Here is a 19,786-nt window from a genome sequence, read left to right as displayed (position 1 = left end):
GGAAGGGCGGTGCTTGGGGAGGGCGTGAACTAACGCGCGCCTCTCAGAATGCATGCGCGGCAGTTGGAATGGCCAGCCAGGATTGGCGAGCCGCGGAATGGGCGGAACGCTCTGGGTTTGGTTTTGGGCGGGAATTGAAATTGCCGCGGCGGCTGCCTTCTAGGTCCTGAGAGGTGCAGGTTTCCAGCCTCGGAGGGGATCATGGTGCGGCCTGCGAGGTGAGTAGCTCATGGCATCCGGCGAGGGTGGGGAGGAAGGTCAGGAAGACGCTGTAGGCTGCGTTACCTGCACGGGATGGAGAGAAGGGCCCGAGGACCAGGTGGCGATAGTGGGACGGACAGGGAAACACTCCGGCCTCCAGCAAGCGCTCCCGCTCCTTGGAAGGGTCCTGTCAACCTAGCCGTTTCCTTCTCTTGGCGTCCTTGACACTTCCTGCCGTTTCTTTTACCCACCCGGTTCAACTAAGACCCGATTACCCTTTGCATGGCTATGGTTTTTCCAGTGGTCCTGTATGGATGTGGGAGTTGGACTGTGAAGAAAGCTGAGCGCCGAAGAATTGATGCTTTTGAACTGTGATGTTAGAGAAGACTTGAGAGTCCCTTGGACTGCAAGGAGATCCAACCAGTCCATCCTAAAGGAGATCAGTCCTGGGTGTTCATTGGAAGGACTGATGCTGAAGCTGAAACTCCAGTACTTTGGCCACCTCATGCGAAGTTGACTCATTGGAAAAGATCCTGATGCTGGGAGGGATTGGGGGAGGAGGAGAAGAGGACGACAGAGGATGAGATGCTGAATGGCATCACCGACTCGATGGACATGAGTTTTGAGTAAACTCCGGGAGTTGGTGATGGACAGGGAGGCCTGGCGTGCTGCGATTCATGGGGTCGCACAGAGCGGACATGACTGAGCGACTGAACTGAACTCAACTGAGTTCCTACTTAGGTGTTAATTCACTTGTTCCTCACTATATTTCTTTGAGATAGAAAGTTTAGTTCTCTTCATTTTATCAGTTTAAACCTCTGGGCCTGAAAGTCAGTTTGCCTGAGTCATACAGCTAGTAAGTTACTGGGTAACAAGCAAATCTAAGCCAGCTGGCGCCAGATCCTCTGTGTTTTCCACCAGGTTTGTTGGAAATTGTTCCTCTAGTTTACCTCAGTCGAGCACCATGGAGACCTAGGGTCAGCCATTCATTTAGTAGAGTTCGAATATACTTACTTCTGCGCTGGAAGTATATATTTACTAGGTATATGTACCTATATTTAGGTGCTGGAGGTTGCATTCTAAGGGGCTGAGAATAAACATGGGAGTGTGAGAGAGAGAGGAAGGAAAGCCTTACTTTAATTTTAATTAAAAACTTTTTATTGAAGTGTAGTTCTCTATAATCTTGTGTCTCTGGTGTACAGCAAAGTGATTCAGTTTTATATGTATATATATACACATACACATGTATTCTTTTCCATTAGGGTTTATTACAAGATATTGAATATCATTCCCTGTGTTATATAAACTTTTTGTTTACCTATTTTGTATATAATAATTTGTATGTGCTAATCCCAAACTCCTAATTTATCCCTCCTACCCTTTTTCCCTTTTGGTAACCCTAAGTTTGTTTTCCATGTCTCTGAGGCTGTTTCTCAGACTCACCATGTTTTAAATGTCTATTGCATAGTGAGCCATGGAGAGGAAATGGCAACACACTCCAGTATTCTTGCCTGGAGAATCCTGTGGACGGCAGAGCCTGGTGGGCTGCTGTCCACAGGGTCACACAGAGTTGGACACGACGGAAGCGACTTAGCATGCATGCATGCATTGGAGAAGGAAATGGCAACCCACTCCAGCATTCTTGCCTGGAGAATCCCAGGGACAGAGGAGCCTGGTAGCTGCCGTCTATGGGGTCGCTCAGAGTTGGACACAACTGAAGCACCTTAGCAGCAGCAGCATAGTGAGCATGAATTAATATTGGAAGAGATAAAAGAAAATGGCTTTCAGTATCAAGAAGTTTGTAATTTAATACTTCAGAATTCACATATAAAACAAAATACATACAACAAGAAATTCTAAATGCCCAATGGCAATTAAACAGTGTGTACACTTTGTGTTAATTATATTGATTATTCTTACTTTGTTCTCTGAATTAACTTTTTTCCTTATCAAGTATAATAATGTTATATCTTTGCTGTAAAATGCAAATCATGTTTTTAATTTACATGTGCTTAAGGGAATCCAAACATTTTTATTTACTCAAGAGTATTAATGGCCTTAAAGAATGGAAGCGAGAAGTTGACATTTGTATAAATAAAATTTCTGTCTTGGTCACAGGCATAAGAAGCCAGTCAATTACTCCCAATTTGAGGACTCTGATAGTGATGGTAAGTAGAGCATCTTATTTCTTCATTAAAGGTTTGATAATTTATTTCCTGTTTATAGGATATATTATGTATGTGTGTGTGTGTGTGTGTGTGTGTGTGTGTGTATGTGTATGTATGGCTAAAATATGGTTGTACCAATTGCATATGAGGAAGGTCTGGAGAAATAATTTTTTTAGCATTTAGGATAATTATGCTGATTACTACACTGACAAGAATTATTATTGGCATAAATCATAACCACACAGGGCCAGGAGAAATGATTTTTCAGATCTAAACTACTCTAGATCCAGGTTCCCCCTGTCTTTCAGAGATGCAGATGTGTTACAGAATATATTGTAAAATCCCCATTAATGATAGAGTAAAGCAAGCCCCTGAAGGAAGCTCAGGCTTAAGCTTTATCCTACTGTGTTACATATGTACTTGTCTTTGCTATTAAGAGAACTTTGGTCAAAACTTTGAGAAACATGGTGTTAGGTTACATTATACTTCAAAGTAAGTTATTTGTTTCTTTCTTAGACTGCTGGAGTTTTCTGGGAGTCAAATGTTTAGTAATCCCTTGGTTTGAAGGAATCTGTTTTTGCCTGGAGCCTAGTCTTAATATGCATCTGAGACTTGGGACAGAAGAGTATAGAACATGACTTTCTAGCTTTTTACTCTTGTCATCAGTCTATCTCAAAATAGGTATAAACTGCTGGCAGTATTCTGGAAACTGGTGTGGAGGTGGGGGACAAGTCACAGATTATTGCATTTCTATGTGGAGAAGCATAAAACACTTGTTAATAAATGGGAAAGCCCATGATTCAGACTGTGCATACCTTGAAGGTATGCATACGCGTCACGTCTGCGTTTGAAAGTTAGAGCAGCGGTTTTATGTTGAGTGTCAACAGAAGAATCACCTCAGTTCTGAGGATGGTGAGACAGAAAAACCCATGAAAACTGAATGGACTGGAAAACAACATCCTTTGCCAAAAATGAAGTTACTGTGGTGGGATCATAGGAGGGCTCTTAAGATGATGATACCACTGTAAAGACTGCTACTGTAAAGTCCTAAGTAGGAGCCACTTTCTCTTCCTCCAGGTTCCGGTGCTTCTTACTTTACTTAGCTTGGTTGTTGTTTTAGGAAAGGTAATGAGAATGAGATGGTTGGATGGCATCACCAACTCAATGGACGTGAGTTTGAGCAAGCTCCGGAAGTTGGTGATGAACCGGGAAGCCTGGTGTGCTGCAGTCCATGAGGTTGCAAAGAGTCAGACACGACTGAGCAACTGAACTGTGCTGAATAGGCCTTTGAAAGAAAGTATTTGGCTGTGTTATGAAATTTCCATAAAAATAATTTTCTTCCACTTGTCAATATGATAAAATTATACAGGAAATTTTATTGATTTTTCTAATGGTTTTAGAGATTTTTAATTAATCGTTTTTTTCTTCGCCATTTATATATGCTAGATTAGTGGCCCTTATAGTTTTTCAGGGAGTTAGTTTTTGACAGATGGATTTTTTTTTTAAGTCACTAAAACAAAGTTGAAAAGCTCGAGTGAGAATAAAAACAGTATGCCAACTGTCTTTTTTAGATTATGGAAAGCAAACAGTTTGCTTATCTTTAAAACTTGAACACACATAGTAATGACTCTCAACTACCAAGAAAGTAAGTTTACCTTATTTCTTCCTTAGGAAAAGCAGTTTCATATATTCTTTTATTTTTAATTCATGCATAAATAGATGATTTTGTTCCTGCAACCGCACCGTTAAATAAGAAATCCAGAACAACACAAAAGGAGTTGAAACTAGAAAAACCAGAACCTAAGCTGAAGAATCTCCAGGAAAAAGACATCCCACTACAAGAGAAAACCCCTAAAAAAAGGTGAGAGGTAAGACATGCAGTGAATATATGACATTAGATTTGTTAATCTAAAAGAGATAAATTCAAACTCTTGGTTTAAATTAGAACTTGAGCAAAATCATAGGTCTTATTTAATTCATGTAGGAGAACAGGAATGTAACCACTAATCCCCTCTGGCTTTCTGAACTGCTTTAAGTTCATGAATGCATAAGGAAATAACCATTTAAGTCATAATCACCAAGTTTACAAGGTATATCTTGCCTTTATAAGGAGACCTTGCACCTGACTCTGAAGTCCTCAGGTCTTAAAGACTACTTTGTTTAAAGTTACGTCTGTAAGGACAGTTTATAAAATTCAAAGCCACATTTCTCAATGAGATGATGGATGTTCCCTAAACTTGTCATCATTTCATGATGTATGTGAGCCACACCATTGTGTCACACATGAAACTTACACGGTGCTGGATGTCCATTATAGATAGCTCAGGAAAACCGGAAGAAAAAAAAAAAATGAAACCGTGTATTTCTCTACAGATAAAAAATATTTTCACTTTATCTTACTGAGTTTTGTCCAGCAGTGAGAAGGACCTGTAGTTTCAGACTAACCATGGAGTTCCGTTAGTTAGTACTTGGAGGCAGTGGGGGAGATGGAGGGGAGGAATCTGAGAGGCCCCAGACTTGCAGTGTGGGGAGGAGGTGGCCGAGGAGGGATTCTGACAAGTGGAACATGGCATGTGTGATGCTTCACTGCTCCAGTAGCGTGAGGAAACTTCCTTAACATAGAGAAACTTACCCCCACGTCATTCTCTTCGCTTTCGATTCTTTGTTTTTCAGCTTCTTGTACTATCTTTAAAATATAGTTTAAAAAACAACCAATGGATGGGAAAAAAGATTTGCAAATCATGTGATCCTTTAGGGACTTGCATCTAGAATATATAGGGAACTCTTACAACCCAACACTAAAAAGGATCATGACCCAATTTGGAAATGGGCCAAGGACTTGAATAGACATTTCTTTAAGGAATATATACAAATGGCCAATAAGCACATGAAAAGATGCTCACCATCCATAGCCATCAGGGAAATACAAATCAAAACCCCAGTGAGATCATATGTCACACCCACAGGAATGGCTGGATGCAGAAAGACAGATAGTAGCAGGTGTTGAGGAGGATGTGGAGAAATGGAAACCCTCATGCATTGCTGCTGGGAGTATAAAATGGTGCACCCTCATTGGAAGACAGAGTAGCAGTGCCCCGAAATGTAGGGTTTATTATATGACCCAGCTAGGCATATGCCCGAGAGAAATAAAACTCTGCCCACACAAAAACCTGTACACGGGTATTCACAGGAGCATTAATCATAATAGCCAAAAATAAAATGTGAGTAATCCAAATGCCTGTCGATCAGTGACTGGATAAATAAAATGCAATACACCCGCACAGTGGAACCTTATTCAGCAATGGAAATAAATGAAGTCCTGATACATGCCACAACATGGATGTACCTTGAGGACATCATGGTGAGCCAAAGAAGCCAAGCACAGAAGGCCACATATTATGTGATTCCATTAATATTAACGTGGAAGGCCTGAAACAGACAAGTCCATGGAAACAGCACGTAGACTAGTGCTTGCCAGATGCTGGGGAGGGAGAATGGGGGCTGACTGCTAGTGGGTATGGAGTTTCTTTCTGGGATGATGAAAATGTTCTGAAATTAATAGTGGTGGTAGCTTCACAGCTCTCTGAATATACTAAAAACCGCTGAATTGTAGGCTTCAAAGGCTGCATTTGACACTGTGTGACTTATATCTCAATAAAACTTGTGATTTTAAAAAGTACTAAATCCTTCTAGGTGCAGCTCAACATCTCCTCCTTTATGTAACCTTTTCTGTCTGTCTTTGCGTTCCCTTCTTAAACACCGGAGCACTCTTGACCACCTTGAACAGGAGCCATGATAATCTGTTTACATGGGATAATTATTCCAGGACTTTCTTTCCTACCTCCTCATTAACTGCAGACTCTGAGGGCACGTCTAGTATCCTGTCTAGTGCAGTGCCTCACGCAAAGTAAGTACTTACTGAAATATTTGTCAGAATCCAGATTGGGCGGAGCAGATGTAAAAAAAGAAAAAATATATATAAAGAGAGAGTAATGTTAGTTTAATGTAGGAGCTGTAATAGCTGCCTAAGGAGGTGTGGGTGAGGTCAAGGAAGATTCCTAAGCAGAAGTGATGTTTGAGCCACATCTGCTCTCACTCGGGCGGGTGCTTCCCACCTGGACAGAGCTGGTGGTGAGGAAGAGATGTCACAATGACGTGGACACCGTCACCCACTGCCCGTGTCTGTTCTGTTCTGCTGGGTCCAACATGACACTGTTACATTTCAGGAGGTGGAACATTAAAGTCCATTATGATAATGATCATTGTTTAAGAACATCTTCCTGAAGTTGGAAACTCTCAGCTAACCTCTCCCAAGGTTTGCTGTTTAGTTGAGACTGATAGTTTAAAAGCTCATTATTTGTGTGTGTTTTAGGATGGCTTTGGACGATAAACTCTACCGAAGAGACCTAGAGGTCGCACTGGCTTTGTCAGTGAAGGAGGTTCCAGCTGTCACCACTGATGTGGAGCAGTCTCAAGGCAAGCGTAACTTATCTTCTGTAATTATCTTTGAAACCTTTTGGGAAGTGAAAGTGAAGTCGGTCAGTCGTGCCCGACTCTGCGACCCTGTGGACTATAGCCTACCAGGCTCCTCCGTCCATGGGTTTCTCCAGGCAAGAGTGCTGGAGTGGGTTGCTATTTCCTTCTCCAGCGGATTTTCCCAATCCAGGGATTGAACCCGGGTCTCCTGCATTGGAGGCAGACACTAATCTCTGAGCCACCAGGGAAGCCCCAAAACCTTCTTACCCCTTTTGTAATCATTTCTCTGGATGAGCTTGTACAGGGGGAAGGATGTACTTTTAATACTTTGGATTATAAAAGGAGCAGTTTGTAGAGGGTACTGTTGGATTTGTTGTTTATTCCATCATAAAACTCTCATCCACAAGCAAATATCTCTCTGCCTAACACTCAGGGTCCACTTGAGGACATGGACTGTGACTCTGGATCCAAAGTTCGTCTTTGTACACAGTGAAAATGTAATTTCTTGGTCAAATAAATTGACCTCTACATCCTAACAGCCCACTTCCTTTCTCTCCAAATTGCAATTAGTTAAGCATCATCTATTGGTGATAATCTTTATTACTCAGAAAGGTAAAAGTACTAATTTGGTGAGCAAACTCAGTAGACTCAATAGGTTTATGACTGCTGACTTTTCCTGTGGATTTTTCTTTGATTTTTCTGGCAACTAGGAAGCAGACGGCAATATTGATATCCTGGAGAGGCAGAAATCATTATTCTTGGAAAAGACATTCATATTGCTAAAATGCTTTCTGGATTAAACTACTTTGGCCTAACTTCTTTTTTGTTGGAGGTTATTTTAAGCACATTCCCTTATTTAAAGGGTAAAGATGTTTAAGTCAAAAGTGCCTGCTGTTTGACAATCAATGAGATAGTGTTGATTAGAGGGGCCTTTATCAAAGAAACTTAAGAGAATTGTCTTACACCTAAAATTGAGAAAATGAAAATCTCTTTCCTATAAAAGATAGTGACATGTATAACAGGATTTCCTTCTCCGAGAGTCATGTATTCCATAGCATTGGGATCAATACTCTAGATCATTTTAAAGTTATGATAATGATTGAAGAGTCTTTACGTTAGTAAAAGCACAGATCTGCCTACATAGGGATGATAGTTAACACTTATGAACTGTTTCCTATGTGCTGGGCACCACAATAAGCTGTTTCCACATTTAGCCAACATCTAATTCCCCACAGGAGCCTCATTTAATCCCCACCCTGTTTCTATGTCCACATTATGGATGAGGAAATTAAATCTTGTAAAGGATAAGCAGCCTCCCCTTGGTATGTAGCTGATTTAAGAGCCCGAATTTGAACTTAGGTCCCATTGAAGTTTGTGTGATTTCCGGGCCAAAAGTCCTAAGCTTAGGCTAGCTTTGCCAAGTCAAGTCAGTGTGCTAGCTTGAGCTTGGCTCATGTGTCTGTATCTAAATGCTATCAGACTTCAGCACTTCTCTTCTTGCTTCTAGTCATTGGTTGATTAGGGTGCATTTGCCTCTTCCTTCTTCCTGATATCCAGGCTTTGACAAACACGGCAAGAAGGAAACAGGAGCAACGAGTAAGTCTCCTCATGTCTCCAACTGCAGTGTAGCCGGTGATTATTTAGGTAAGTTTTTTATTCTTATATTTATTTTTTTCGTCATCATTTTTCTAACTCTTACTTAAATTCTTGAACTAAAGCTAGAACCAAGGTCTTCACATTTGTGAAGGTTCTCTTCACCTCTTCTCCTTCGTCTCTTTCTGTGTTCAGTCTTTCACTGCAGACCTGGTTCCTTCCCTGGGGTAGGGTCACGACTTCCCCTGACTTCTAGTTGACTGGAGTTGAACCCTGAAGAAAGGGGCTGCATCTTCCCAGCTCAGCTTGAAAACTCTTGGGGAAAGACTCTCAATTTGGGTCTTACACTTATGCTTAACTCAGACTGCTGCAAGGAGACTGATGTATTATATTGACCAGACTGGGCTCTGTGGTCTGTTACTAGAAGTACAGGAAAGATGAAGCTGGGCAGATGTTTTCATAAAAGCAGGTGTAATGGAAGTCCACTTTGCAGTTCGTCAGATGTTGTTGTTAGTCACTCAGATGTGTCTGACTCTTTGCAACCCGGTGGACTGCAACCCACCAGACCTCCTCTGTTCGTTGGATTCTCCAGGCTAGAATACCGGAGTGGGTAGCCATTCCCTTCTCCAGGGGATCTTCCTGACCCAGGGATCAAACCCAGGTCTCCTGCATTGGCACATGGGTTCTTTACCACTAAGCCACCTGGAAAGCCCCTCTTTAGATGTTACCAGGCACAAAAATTTTCTTTTTTTTTTTTAAACGTCCTGAAGATCTGGATAAGATCACTGAAGAGGATGATTCTCAGGACACTCCACGGAGAAGGAAGGCTGCGTCCCGAGCCGTGGTCCAGCAGAGGAAGATTCTCTTGGAAAACAGTGATGATGATGGAGCCATCGACTCTGAGCCAGACTTCGCAACTGGTAGGTTATGTCCTCACTCAAGCTCCACCCTATGGAGAGTCAGTCAGAAGTTCCCGGAGACTCCTGCTGTACGCAGAACACTGCTGAGCATTGGCTGTACAAATTTGAGGAACACAGGACAGTTAAATTCAGCTGTGCCTTTGGTGGAAAAGCTTTATCCGGAGGTGAACTTTAAGCTGTGCCTTGAAAAATGAGTAGCATTTAGGAGAGAAATGGCACTTCTGACTGATGGAAAGGCATAGACCACGTAACAGGCAAGTACATACCCAAGAGCTCAGTGACACTAGAGATTTCTCAAAGAAGTAAAAATGGAACTGCCTTGCGATCCAGCAGGTCCACTCCTAGGTATTCATCGGAAGGAAATAGGAGCAGTGGTGAGAAAAGATGCATGCCTGCGGTGCTCAGTGCAGCATTGTTTATGATAGCCACGACACGGAAGCAGCCTAGGGGCCCGTTAGTAGCTGAAGGGTTGAAGATGTGGTTCATATATATGTTTGCTGTATGTATATTGGGGCTGTTCATCCACATTTATCCAGCAGATATTTGGGTTTCTATTTTGGGTGCTATATTCTTGACATGAGAGCTTACCTTTGAGGGTAAAACCAAGATCTGAGGTGTCAAGTGTTGATGGTTTATGTACTTAAGAATTCATAGATTCCGCGAGAAGCATCTCTTGTCTTCCTGCTTCACTTGCAGTCCAAAAAGACTGTCTCTTTTCCAGTTCTCTGAGAGCTGGTTTGGTTTTTCTTTGCTACATTGTTACAATTCCCCCCAAACTCCCTGGGTGGCTGTGCTTCTCATCAAACTGTGTGGTCCAGCCCCAAGAACTCCCAGCCTCTCAGGGGGCGGCTTGTTGAGGGAGGTGGTTACCACCGTCCAGCCTGTGCTGTGGCTGCACAGCCTGAGCTTCAGGCACAGTCTCCCTCCTCCCAGCCTTCTGACTCCTCCTGAGTCCCCCACCCAAAGAGTGTGCAAGTCCATGCTGTTCTGTGGGTCTGGAACTCCCTTCGGATCCCCATCCAAGCCTGCTTTACCTACCATGGAAGGACACCCGTGTTCCCTGCCTTGCTTGTTGTGCTTCAAGGAGCGGTATAGCCAGTTTATTTTCTTCTGCCCTAAGCTGAGAATGGCTCCCTCTCCTATCCCCTCAGAGCTGATGGTTTATTATACTTGAATGTGCTGCTGGAATCATCTCAGACAGCCTGCATTATCTGGAGCAGGGTCCCTTCTTTAAGTGACATTTCAGAATTTTCCACTGCATCGGCTCACCCTAGATGAGAGAAAGTGCCTTTTGTGACCTTCAGCAGGGAAAGAAAAGTGAAACGGAGAGAATCAGGGCTTCTCCTAAGGACATATAAAGCTCTCCAAAATCCATAACCCAGTGTCTGGGTTTTTAGATTCTCCAGGAGGAGATGCTAATCCTTGGGATTCTGGGTGTTCCGTCGCTGCCCCTCCAGTTTATGTACATAGAGTCCTAGCCTGTCCTGCAGTCTGTCCCCTCAAGCCAAATGAGAATACGTGAAATACCACAGCTGTTGAGTTTACAGGAAGCTGCGCCTCCTGGACTTTGTGTTCTGATATTCTAGAGAGGCTTCTCCACCACCTGCCCTTCCCAAATCCAGATCCTCTTGGGACTCCAGAAATAATTACTTGATTTTGCCAGGTGCTATTTATATTAATAGCAGCCTTCATGCAATCTGCTGGCCTTATATAGTAAATTCTGTATAACTCGGTAACTGTTATGTGAATACGTGGGTTGATCATCTGTTTTTAAAGTTGTGTTAGTGTGGGAAGAATGACAGATAAGGACATCACAGTTTGAGATCATGATGGCATAGTTAATTTCGGCAGAGCCCATCAGCGAGAGGCTGATGAGCATCTTTACGACGGGATTCAAGCCAGGCCTCCACTGACCCCACCGGGAGCCAGGCAGCCACATGTTCTGTGCTCTCAGACACGAGTGACACCATAGGCAGAGCAGAACATCACCTAGGAAGTGAGTTCATTACCTGTATTAACTCAGTCTGCACAAGAGCCCCGTGGTGGAGGCAGTAGGGTTCTCCCCACCTCATGCATGGGAAACAGGCACAGTGGCGTCAGGGGCCTGTCTGAGGTCAAGGACACGTAAGTGAGGGGCCTGGACGCACTCCTAGGCACTGTGCCTTGTTTGGCCCCTGGAGACGGCACGACACAGAGCGGACAGGGATGTGTGCGCAGAAGGTGACGCTGGAGCCCAGAAGCCCCACATCTTCCAGCAGAGGTGAGCAGAGGTGTGATCTGTTTCAGGTGAAGACTCTGAGGATGGCTCTGATTTTAGTGGGAGTGAAGACGATAAAAGCTTCACTGTGAGAAAAAGTAAAGCTAAAGAAACCAAACGGAAAGAAGTGAAGGTGAAACCTCCAGCTGAAAAGAAAGAGAAGCCTAAACCCAAGCGTGGTGCTGGGGGTAAGCCAGTCCCTCACATGTCACTTCACGCCAGAGACGGGCCTGGTTTCCTTTAAGTGCTCTGCCCTTTTCTCCCTAACCTGTGGGGTCTTCCTTTCTTGTCATAACCCGGGGAGGATGGTAGGCCGGGCTGGGGTGGCAGAAGGCCGAGGGGGCCCTGAGCAGCTCCTGTCCCCTGCATTTCATGGCCACAAAACTGAGGCTGTCAGAGGTCAAACCACATGTTGGATTCTCACGGCTAGGCGATGGCCGGAACTAGCCCCCAGCTTTGTCCATGCAGAGCCTGGATCTGTCCATTAGACACATTTTCTCCAAGCAGTTGAATGGGGAGGTGGCATATCTCATTTGCTGCTGTCGCGCATGACCGGTCTTGGAGGGGAGAACCCTTCTGTCTGTGAGAAGAAACCAGTTTTACAAGACAACTTCTGAAACTAGTGACGACCTGAACGTGGAATAGTTGTTTCTTGTGTGAAAGAAGTTGGGATGTTTGTGAGTTCATAATACATTAATAGATTATTGTAAAATATAACTTCCTTAAACCTGATTTGTTTTTCTTACCGGTAGAGTTTTTATATCTTAGCTATTTAATATATGTATAGTATTTGAAACTATTGTTCAGACCCCATTGCTAAGGATGGCCTTAGTCTCACCTCCCCTTGAACAGATCAATGCTGAGTACTGGTGCCGAGTACTACTGAGAAATGAGAACTAGGTACTGATAGAGTCCCATAATTCTTCCCTTGGTAGAGAAAATTTTAAGAGCTGTGGCATCCAATACAGTAGCCACTAGCCAAAGTAGTTCCGTCACATTTAAGATAATTAGGTACAGTTTGAAAGTCAGTTTCTTGGCTTTGCTGCCACATTTCAAGTGCCCACCTGACTGTGGCTTGTCGCTACTGATGTGTTGGACAGCACGAAGTACAGGGCATCCCCATCACGGCAGAGAAGCCTGACCTCGGGCTTCGGCAACAGGAAGAGGAGTGCATGGTGAAGGTGTTCACATCCACAGGCACTCAGATGCTGCTGAGGCCTCTTGAAGCAAGCGTTATCTGAAAGAGACTTTGTCTCCTACTTCTTCTCCCTCCATTTCTCCCTCCATCAGAAACAAACCCAAACCCACTCCCATTCTCTATTCCTTCTCAGACGGTGTGTCCATGACGGGAGTTTGTGAGTCCTGATGATTCCCGTGTCTCCAGCACCATCCTCCTTTCTAATGACCAGAGCCCTCCACTCTGCTGTTTTCCCCACTTTCTCCCACTTCGTTCATTCCTGATTCGTTTCCGATCCCCTCTCACCTGGCTCACCACGGAGCCGCCTAGGTGCTCTGCTTTTACACTGCCCTCGATGAGATGCTTCTAACTGTGCAGATCCACGTAGCTTCTAAGTTCCCCCAGGCCCACCTCTAGGTCCTGTCATCTCTCTTACCACACTGCAGTGTACATATCTCTTTACTTTTGTGCCGTTTCTGCTAGAGTCTAGTGAGGGGACCATAAATTCCCTGGGAATAGGATCTCTGGGACCCTGGAGCCTGATACATTCAATATCTCCTAACACATGGTGATGGGACACTGTTGTGTGAGTTACAAGTGTGGACTCTGGACTCAGACGTGGTTTCCACTTCTTTCTCAGACACTTACTAGCTCTCAGACTACAGGCCGACTATCTAATCTCTCTGTTTCCTTAACTGACAGTGGGGAGAGTCATTTTTGTATCAGAGCTGCCCTCAGGGTTAAAGGTAGTGTTAAAGGATATATTTACCATACTTCCTAGTATAGAAGTGCTCAGAAAGAGTGGCCGTTCCTAGGCCCTCTATAAATGTTGATTAATGAAAGTTTTCTGGATTTATGATTCTGCTTCTTTAATTTTTATAAGCTGATGGAACTGTATAATTTTCACACATGGATGCTAGACTTCAATCTTGCTCTGTGACCCCCGTTTTATGTATATTTTCAAACAAGTGACTTCAGTAGACTGCACTCCAGCTGCCGTCAAGTCAGAATCTCGGTCCTCACCAAGAAAGGAGGCCAGTAGGACGCCTTCACAGATACGCAGTCCTGCAGCAGAAAGCAAGAGACCCAAGTGGGTCCCTCCAGGTACGTATAGTATGTTTATTTATTGCTCAAAGGCAGGGACTTGGAGGATTGCCACAGGTACGTATTTTTCCCTTGTAAATGTTATGAATGAGCACGTCCTCATATTATTGCAGTCTTCAAAACTAAAGGTTTTTAATTGCTGTATTTGTTCATCACTTGTTATTCCCTTATATTTGAGCATCTAAGTTATTTATTATTTTTTCATGGTGATAAATAAGGTTGCAGTTAGCACAGACCCCCTTACTTTAGAAATCTGGGCACATCCCTGGCTATTTCCTAGGATAAATTCCTAGTAGTAGAATTACAGTGAAAGAGTACCAGCATTAAAGATTCCTGATACATATGAATGAATGTTTGTCGACAGATCTCTTTGCTTAAGACCTGCTGACCCCTGCAGTGGGACAGAAGCCTTGGGAATTCCAGCATTTAGCAAACTTGACCTTCAGTGGTCACACACTCGGCTTCTCTTTGTTTTCTTTTGCTCCACAGCCCAGTCTCACGGTCCTTCCTGCTTACTGACATTCCTGAAACCCTAGTCCAGGTTCTGCTCATGTCACATCCAGACTGTGGTGACTTCCTGCCAGTCCCTCTCCACCTCCCCTCATCCTGCCCAGGAGCCCTCTGCAGCGGCCAGATGCATTCTCTGCTCCTTCAGCACCTGGGTGTGCACTTCTGTCCAGCTTCCTCCCTCTGGGATGGCTTTCTTCGCGTGTCTGCTCCCCTTTGCTGAGTCACCCCAGTCTCCTGGGGTTTCCTGTCCTGCTCATCCGTGATGTCCTCTGGCTGGTTCACAGTGGCCACTCCCCGAGGATGACCGGCCATTCACAGATGGATGCGGGCCCGAGACTCCTGTGGTTGCTTCACTTCTCTGTGGCCTCATTTCATCATCTCAAGTGGCAGGCACTGTGTAATCTTTAAAGTCTTCTGGTTTCAAAGTTATAAGATTTTAGGGAGGACTTTAAAAGTTTTGGGAGAAGGAAAGGAGAAAGGTTATTTACTGAAATAATGATGCTGTTTCGTGTTTCAGTTCAGGGGTATCTCTTAGTTTATTTCTTCTAAGAACAATTAGATTCCTCAACAAAAGACATTTTAAGGAATTGACATAATGAGTTACAGAAGTTTGAAGGCAGCAAAAGCCAAAAGATAAGAAATAATGGAGTGATGGCTAGAGTCATCATCATAAAACAGGGTGCTTGCAGACTCTCTGTGTGGGAGGCGGGCAGGTCAGCTGCTGGCGGCCCTGGGCCGGGGCCGGGGAGTGGGCCTGGGGGAGTGGGCGCCGTGCCCTCTGTAGGGAGGCCGCGCTGCTCTGCTCGCCTGGCTGTTCACACGTAGGGCAGTGGGCCGTGTGTTCTCCATGTCTTGAGCTTTTAAGAGAAGCCAGAAACCCACATTTTAGTGGGAAACCTCCTAGTTTGTAAAAGTGAACTTAAAAGTCGACCAGTCGATACGTATGAGAGCAGGACTGGCTCTCGCATGGCCTCTTGTCTTACACAAACTTGAGAAGACCAGCGAGGCTCCAGTGGGGAAATGGGCCAAGGACATAAACGTACTGCTGCCCCCAAGAAGCACCACCAGAAACAAATATGGCAAGAGTGGCAGTCTCGGTGGTAATTAAGGAAGCATAAAACAATAAAATGCAGTTTCATACCTCTCAAGCTAGAAAATAATAAAACTGTCAACCAGTGCATCTGGGTGGTGGGGTAGTAGGTGTAATTATTATAAATTTGTAATCCTTTTATAGGACAGCTTAACAGGAACCATAGAAATAAACCTGTCTTTTCAGAGCTACTTTTGGGAATTTACAAAGAATTCAAAAGAAGAAAAAGTAATAAGTGGTCAGTTTTTTTAATAACCATTTATAGAAAAGTGGTGAAAAACTAGAAACAACCCAGAAGTTTGTTGTAGGAATTTTGTCAATATGTGACACATACATGCAATTAAGAATGATAAATCAGATGGCTAGAATCATGGAAATGTTTATAAAACCTTTGTATGAAAAAATTATACACAGTTGTACTTTTTATACTCCATATCAACTACAAACGAATATGTGGATAAATTCGGAAATTTAGTCCCTGATGGAAATAATCGCTCCATTAGTGTGGCAGCCTAAATGAAATGTGTACATAAAGAAAAATGGTACTTGTCAAAGTTATTTACTGTTTGAAAAATAGGCTCTTTAAGGAGTATTTGTAAAAGTTACAGAATTTTAAAAAATGTATTAGATTTGCTACTACTTTAGAAATTATAATTACATTATTTATTTTTATTTATTTTTTAAACTTTAATTTTTACTTTATTTTACTTTACAATACTGTATTGGTTTTTAATGCCTTTACAATCAATGTTGTTTGCTCCCAACTTTCCTATTTAGCTTTCATATTTAAAGTTGCAGCGTCATTACATTGGCCTCTGGGGATGTTTGCTATCCGACATACTTTCTGCTCTATGGGTACTTCCCACTCTTTTGCTCTAACTTGATAGAACCTACATAGCAGGAGAAGGCAACCCACTCCAGTACTCTTGCCTGGAAGATCCCATGGGAGGAGCCTGGTAGGCTACAGTCCAATGGGTCATAAAGAGTCGGACACGACTGAGCGACTCTGCTTACTTCTGCTGGCCTCTCCTGTTTCATAGACTGATCTTTGTGAAGAGATGTCTGACATGCTCAGCATCAGGTGATGTGCTTTCTTGCAGCCATGTCCGGAAGCAGCAGCCACAGCCCCCTGGCAGGAGTGGCCGTGAAGTCTCCGAGTCAGAGCCTCCGCCTCGGCCTGTCCCGCTTAGCACGGGTTAAACCTCTGCATCCAAATGCCACCAGTAGCTGCATGTAGCCACAGGAAGATGTTTGATTAAGAAGCTCTCACTCGTATAAGCGGGTTTATATTTGAGGAGGGAATTGTAATATAAAGGAATCCTTTAATATCATATAAATTTCCTCTACCTGTTTTGTGACTGTTCTCTGCAAAGCTGCCCGAGACTTCAGCAAGAGTTTTATGTGAATTCTCTTGGAATGTCCTTTCCTTCTGAAGAGCATATTCTCCTTCCTCAGTGTATGTAAGTGGTCACTGACATCCACCTTGCTGTCAGCATGACACGGAAGAGGTCCATGTTACACGCTGCTCGTTGCCAGTAACAGGATGCTACTTCCTGCCTTTGTCAAGTTGATGGCCCCTGAACTTCGTGTGCAGAGTTTATCTCGCAAGAGGAAGATTCCCACTTCTCCCAGGGATGTTTCTACACTGGCAACTACACTGTCAGTTTTATTGCCACGATGTTTCATATTTTAGCCAAATGTTTTTATAATGAGAATTCAGAATTATTTTCCACATTAAAACAGTTGCTGTATTATAGTGTGTGTCTCCTACCTAGAAGTATTAATAGATGGTTATCTTATAGCAAATAAAATTTCGTGACATTTCATGAAGCCTTGATTGTCAAAACCTTTGATAAAAGTGGAACAGTTTTGATATGCACTTTCCCTTAATACCATTGTATCCGTCTGTCTCTAACTGTCTACATTTCATGATAAAATAAGTGCTCTGCAAAAAAAAAAAAAGTTATCCTTTTTGTTGTAAATAGAGGAAGAGCTGTTTCTTAAAGTCATCACTGTACGTGAAGCCCGTGTTTAACAGGTGGCTGTCAAGGTTGTCAATCCCTGTTGTATTAGCATAGCTCTTCAGGAAGCTTAGATACGAGTTCACTGTGAATAAAAGTAGTAATAGGTGTTTTCTATTTACAGTGAAAATTTCAACCAGCTCCTGATCACTTTTTAATAAAATTCTCTGAATTTTAACCATTAAAAATGTATATAATACTTAGTTCTTGGTTTATGAAATATGTTAATGTGAAAATAAGTAATTCAGACTTATGATTAAAGTGAGCATTTGCCTACGGCTGCTTTGTATATCTTTTCTTGTATATAGTTTATACTGTGGTGCATCCCCAACCCACTCCCCCCTCCCTGGCCGGAAGCATGCTTTCCAGGAACACGGTGTTTAGGGACTCTCTATACTGCAGTTTAACAATAAACACTAAGAGCTATACTGTGCTAGTACTGATGTCATTGATTAATCACCTGGGCCAGCTTGATGAACCTGTTATCTCTGTGTGGGGCATTAACCCACCTATTGAAAATTACTTAAAGTGTGCCCAAACTGGGTTTGCAGAAAACACTCATGACCGTTCTGGTGTCAAACCCAGGGTACATTTTCTCACTGTCATACAGACCCTGCTCATCGGGCCCTGTTTAACACGCTTTGTTTCCTGGGCCATAGGACACCACTCTTTGGTACTTTTCTCCCCGCCTACTCCTCACTGCTTTGCGGCTTGCTAGTGTTCGCTGTCACCCACACCCACTGCTCTCACCGCCCTATCATATTCCATGTGAGTCCATTCTTTCCCCCTGCTCCTTTTTTCTTTCAAAACGTAAGTTAACTTCAAGTTCCCCTGGTCACCTAGGTGACTGCTGCCTTCCAGTCAGGCTGTTTGGCCCAGAACTTGCTCTTTATGCAGCTGTGTTGTCTGGCCCCTTGATCATACGTCATTAAATTGGTGACATCCCCCCAGCCCAGGCGTCTTCCCTCTATAGTTCCTATTAGTAAACAGCATCATTATCAGTCAGCTGAGGGACCTGGGGCACTTGTGCCCTGCACGTCCCGTACAGTCAGCAAGCGCTAGTCCATTTCCTGCTCTCTCTTTCCAGGTGCCACCCTTTCTCTGACACTCCCATCACTTACTACTTCTAAGGGGCATCCTTGCCTTGATGAGCAAGCTACTCTGTCCTCCCTTCAACCCATTAGAGCCAGAGGGAGTTCCCTAAAACAAAATCTGAGCAGAACACCCATCTGCTTAAAATCCGCACTCAGCCTGTTTAGTTCACAAGCAGTCAGGCTGGCCCCTTGTCCCCTCCTTCAGCCTTGTCCCCTGCTACCCATGTGCACCTTTGACCCTTGCCACACCACACTGGGTGCTGGCACCTGTGGCTCTGGGTTTTTAGATTATTCTATTTGCCTTTTTCCCATTGCTAATTCCTTCTTGTGCTAGAAGACCCATATCCAACTCAGCTGTTTCAAAAAGCTTTATTTGAATGTCTGTTTCCTCCACGGACCACATTGTATTTCTCCAGGTAACTCTGCTGTCATTCAGCTATTTGGTTTTCCTGCTTTTGAAAGCTGGTGCAGAGTAAGCGCACAGAAGAATGTTCCTCTGACGAATAAATCCTATCTGGAACCTTTACTATGTGCTTCTGATAACCCCAGGGTTTCCCTGGTGGCTCAGAGGCAAAGCCTCTGCCTGCAATGCGGGAGACCCAGGTTTGATCCCTGGGTCAGGAAGATACCCTGGAGAAGGAAATGGCAACCCACTCCAGTACTCTTGCCTGGAAAATTCTGTGGGCTACAATCCATGGGGTCGCAAAGAGCCGGACACGACTGAGCGCCTTCACTTTCACTTTCTGATAACCCCACACTTTTGTGAAGGGGAGAGAGTGAGGGGTCGCTTCACGAGCCTGTTGCATCAACTCGAATCTCTCTAACCTCAGAATGTCCTTCAATCCTTTTCCCAAACTTTAAAGAACGGAGGCAAGAATACAGGAGCAGGAGGAAAAGAGCTGTCTCCCCCGGCTGAGGTCAAAGGTGGTATGGGACCGGCCCAGAGCCCCAGCCTTTCAGCTCAGGAGTCACAAAAAGGGCGGAAACAGTTTCTATAGCGACGGGAGCAGGGTGTGGCCCTCCACCAGCGCCCGCGGTTGGGACCCCGCAGCGCCCGCAGTCTGCGCAGGCCCGATGCAGCTCCTCCCTCCTCCCACCCACACCGGCGTCAAGTAAGGGGCGGGGGTACACGTCGGGGCCATGGGGATGGAAGGTGGGGCGCGCGAGAGTGACAG

The 19,786-nt window shown here is 44.0% G+C and overlaps 2 protein-coding genes across 2 annotated transcripts in view; both read left to right on the top strand.

The window, feature by feature from the left end:
• Window positions 1–5: 5 nt before the first annotated feature.
• Window positions 6–17,946, top strand: RAD51AP1 (RAD51 associated protein 1). The gene is made up of 9 exons (XM_069581470.1): window positions 6–218; window positions 2,320–2,369; window positions 4,089–4,230; window positions 6,742–6,845; window positions 8,403–8,489; window positions 9,209–9,358; window positions 11,645–11,803; window positions 13,762–13,896; window positions 16,597–17,946. Exons 1-9 carry the CDS (start codon window positions 202–204, stop codon window positions 16,731–16,733), a joined length of 981 nt encoding a protein of 326 aa, XP_069437571.1. The 5' UTR covers window positions 6–201; the 3' UTR covers window positions 16,734–17,946.
• A 1,739-nt stretch (window positions 17,947–19,685) lies between these two features.
• The window catches only part of DYRK4 (dual specificity tyrosine phosphorylation regulated kinase 4), a 48,286-nt gene continuing 48,185 nt past the window's right edge, over window positions 19,686–19,786 (top strand). The window contains exon 1 of the mRNA XM_069586514.1: window positions 19,686–19,723. Within this exon, the coding sequence (XP_069442615.1) occupies window positions 19,686–19,723 (38 nt within the window). The remainder of the gene's footprint in view (window positions 19,724–19,786) is intronic.

This window comes from Ovis canadensis, chromosome 3, assembly GCF_042477335.2.
Source record: "Ovis canadensis isolate MfBH-ARS-UI-01 breed Bighorn chromosome 3, ARS-UI_OviCan_v2, whole genome shotgun sequence".
NCBI classification, from domain to species: domain Eukaryota; kingdom Metazoa; phylum Chordata; class Mammalia; order Artiodactyla; family Bovidae; genus Ovis; species Ovis canadensis.
The sequence above is the reverse complement of the archived record's forward strand: the minus strand, read 5'-3'. Positions and strand labels throughout refer to the sequence as shown.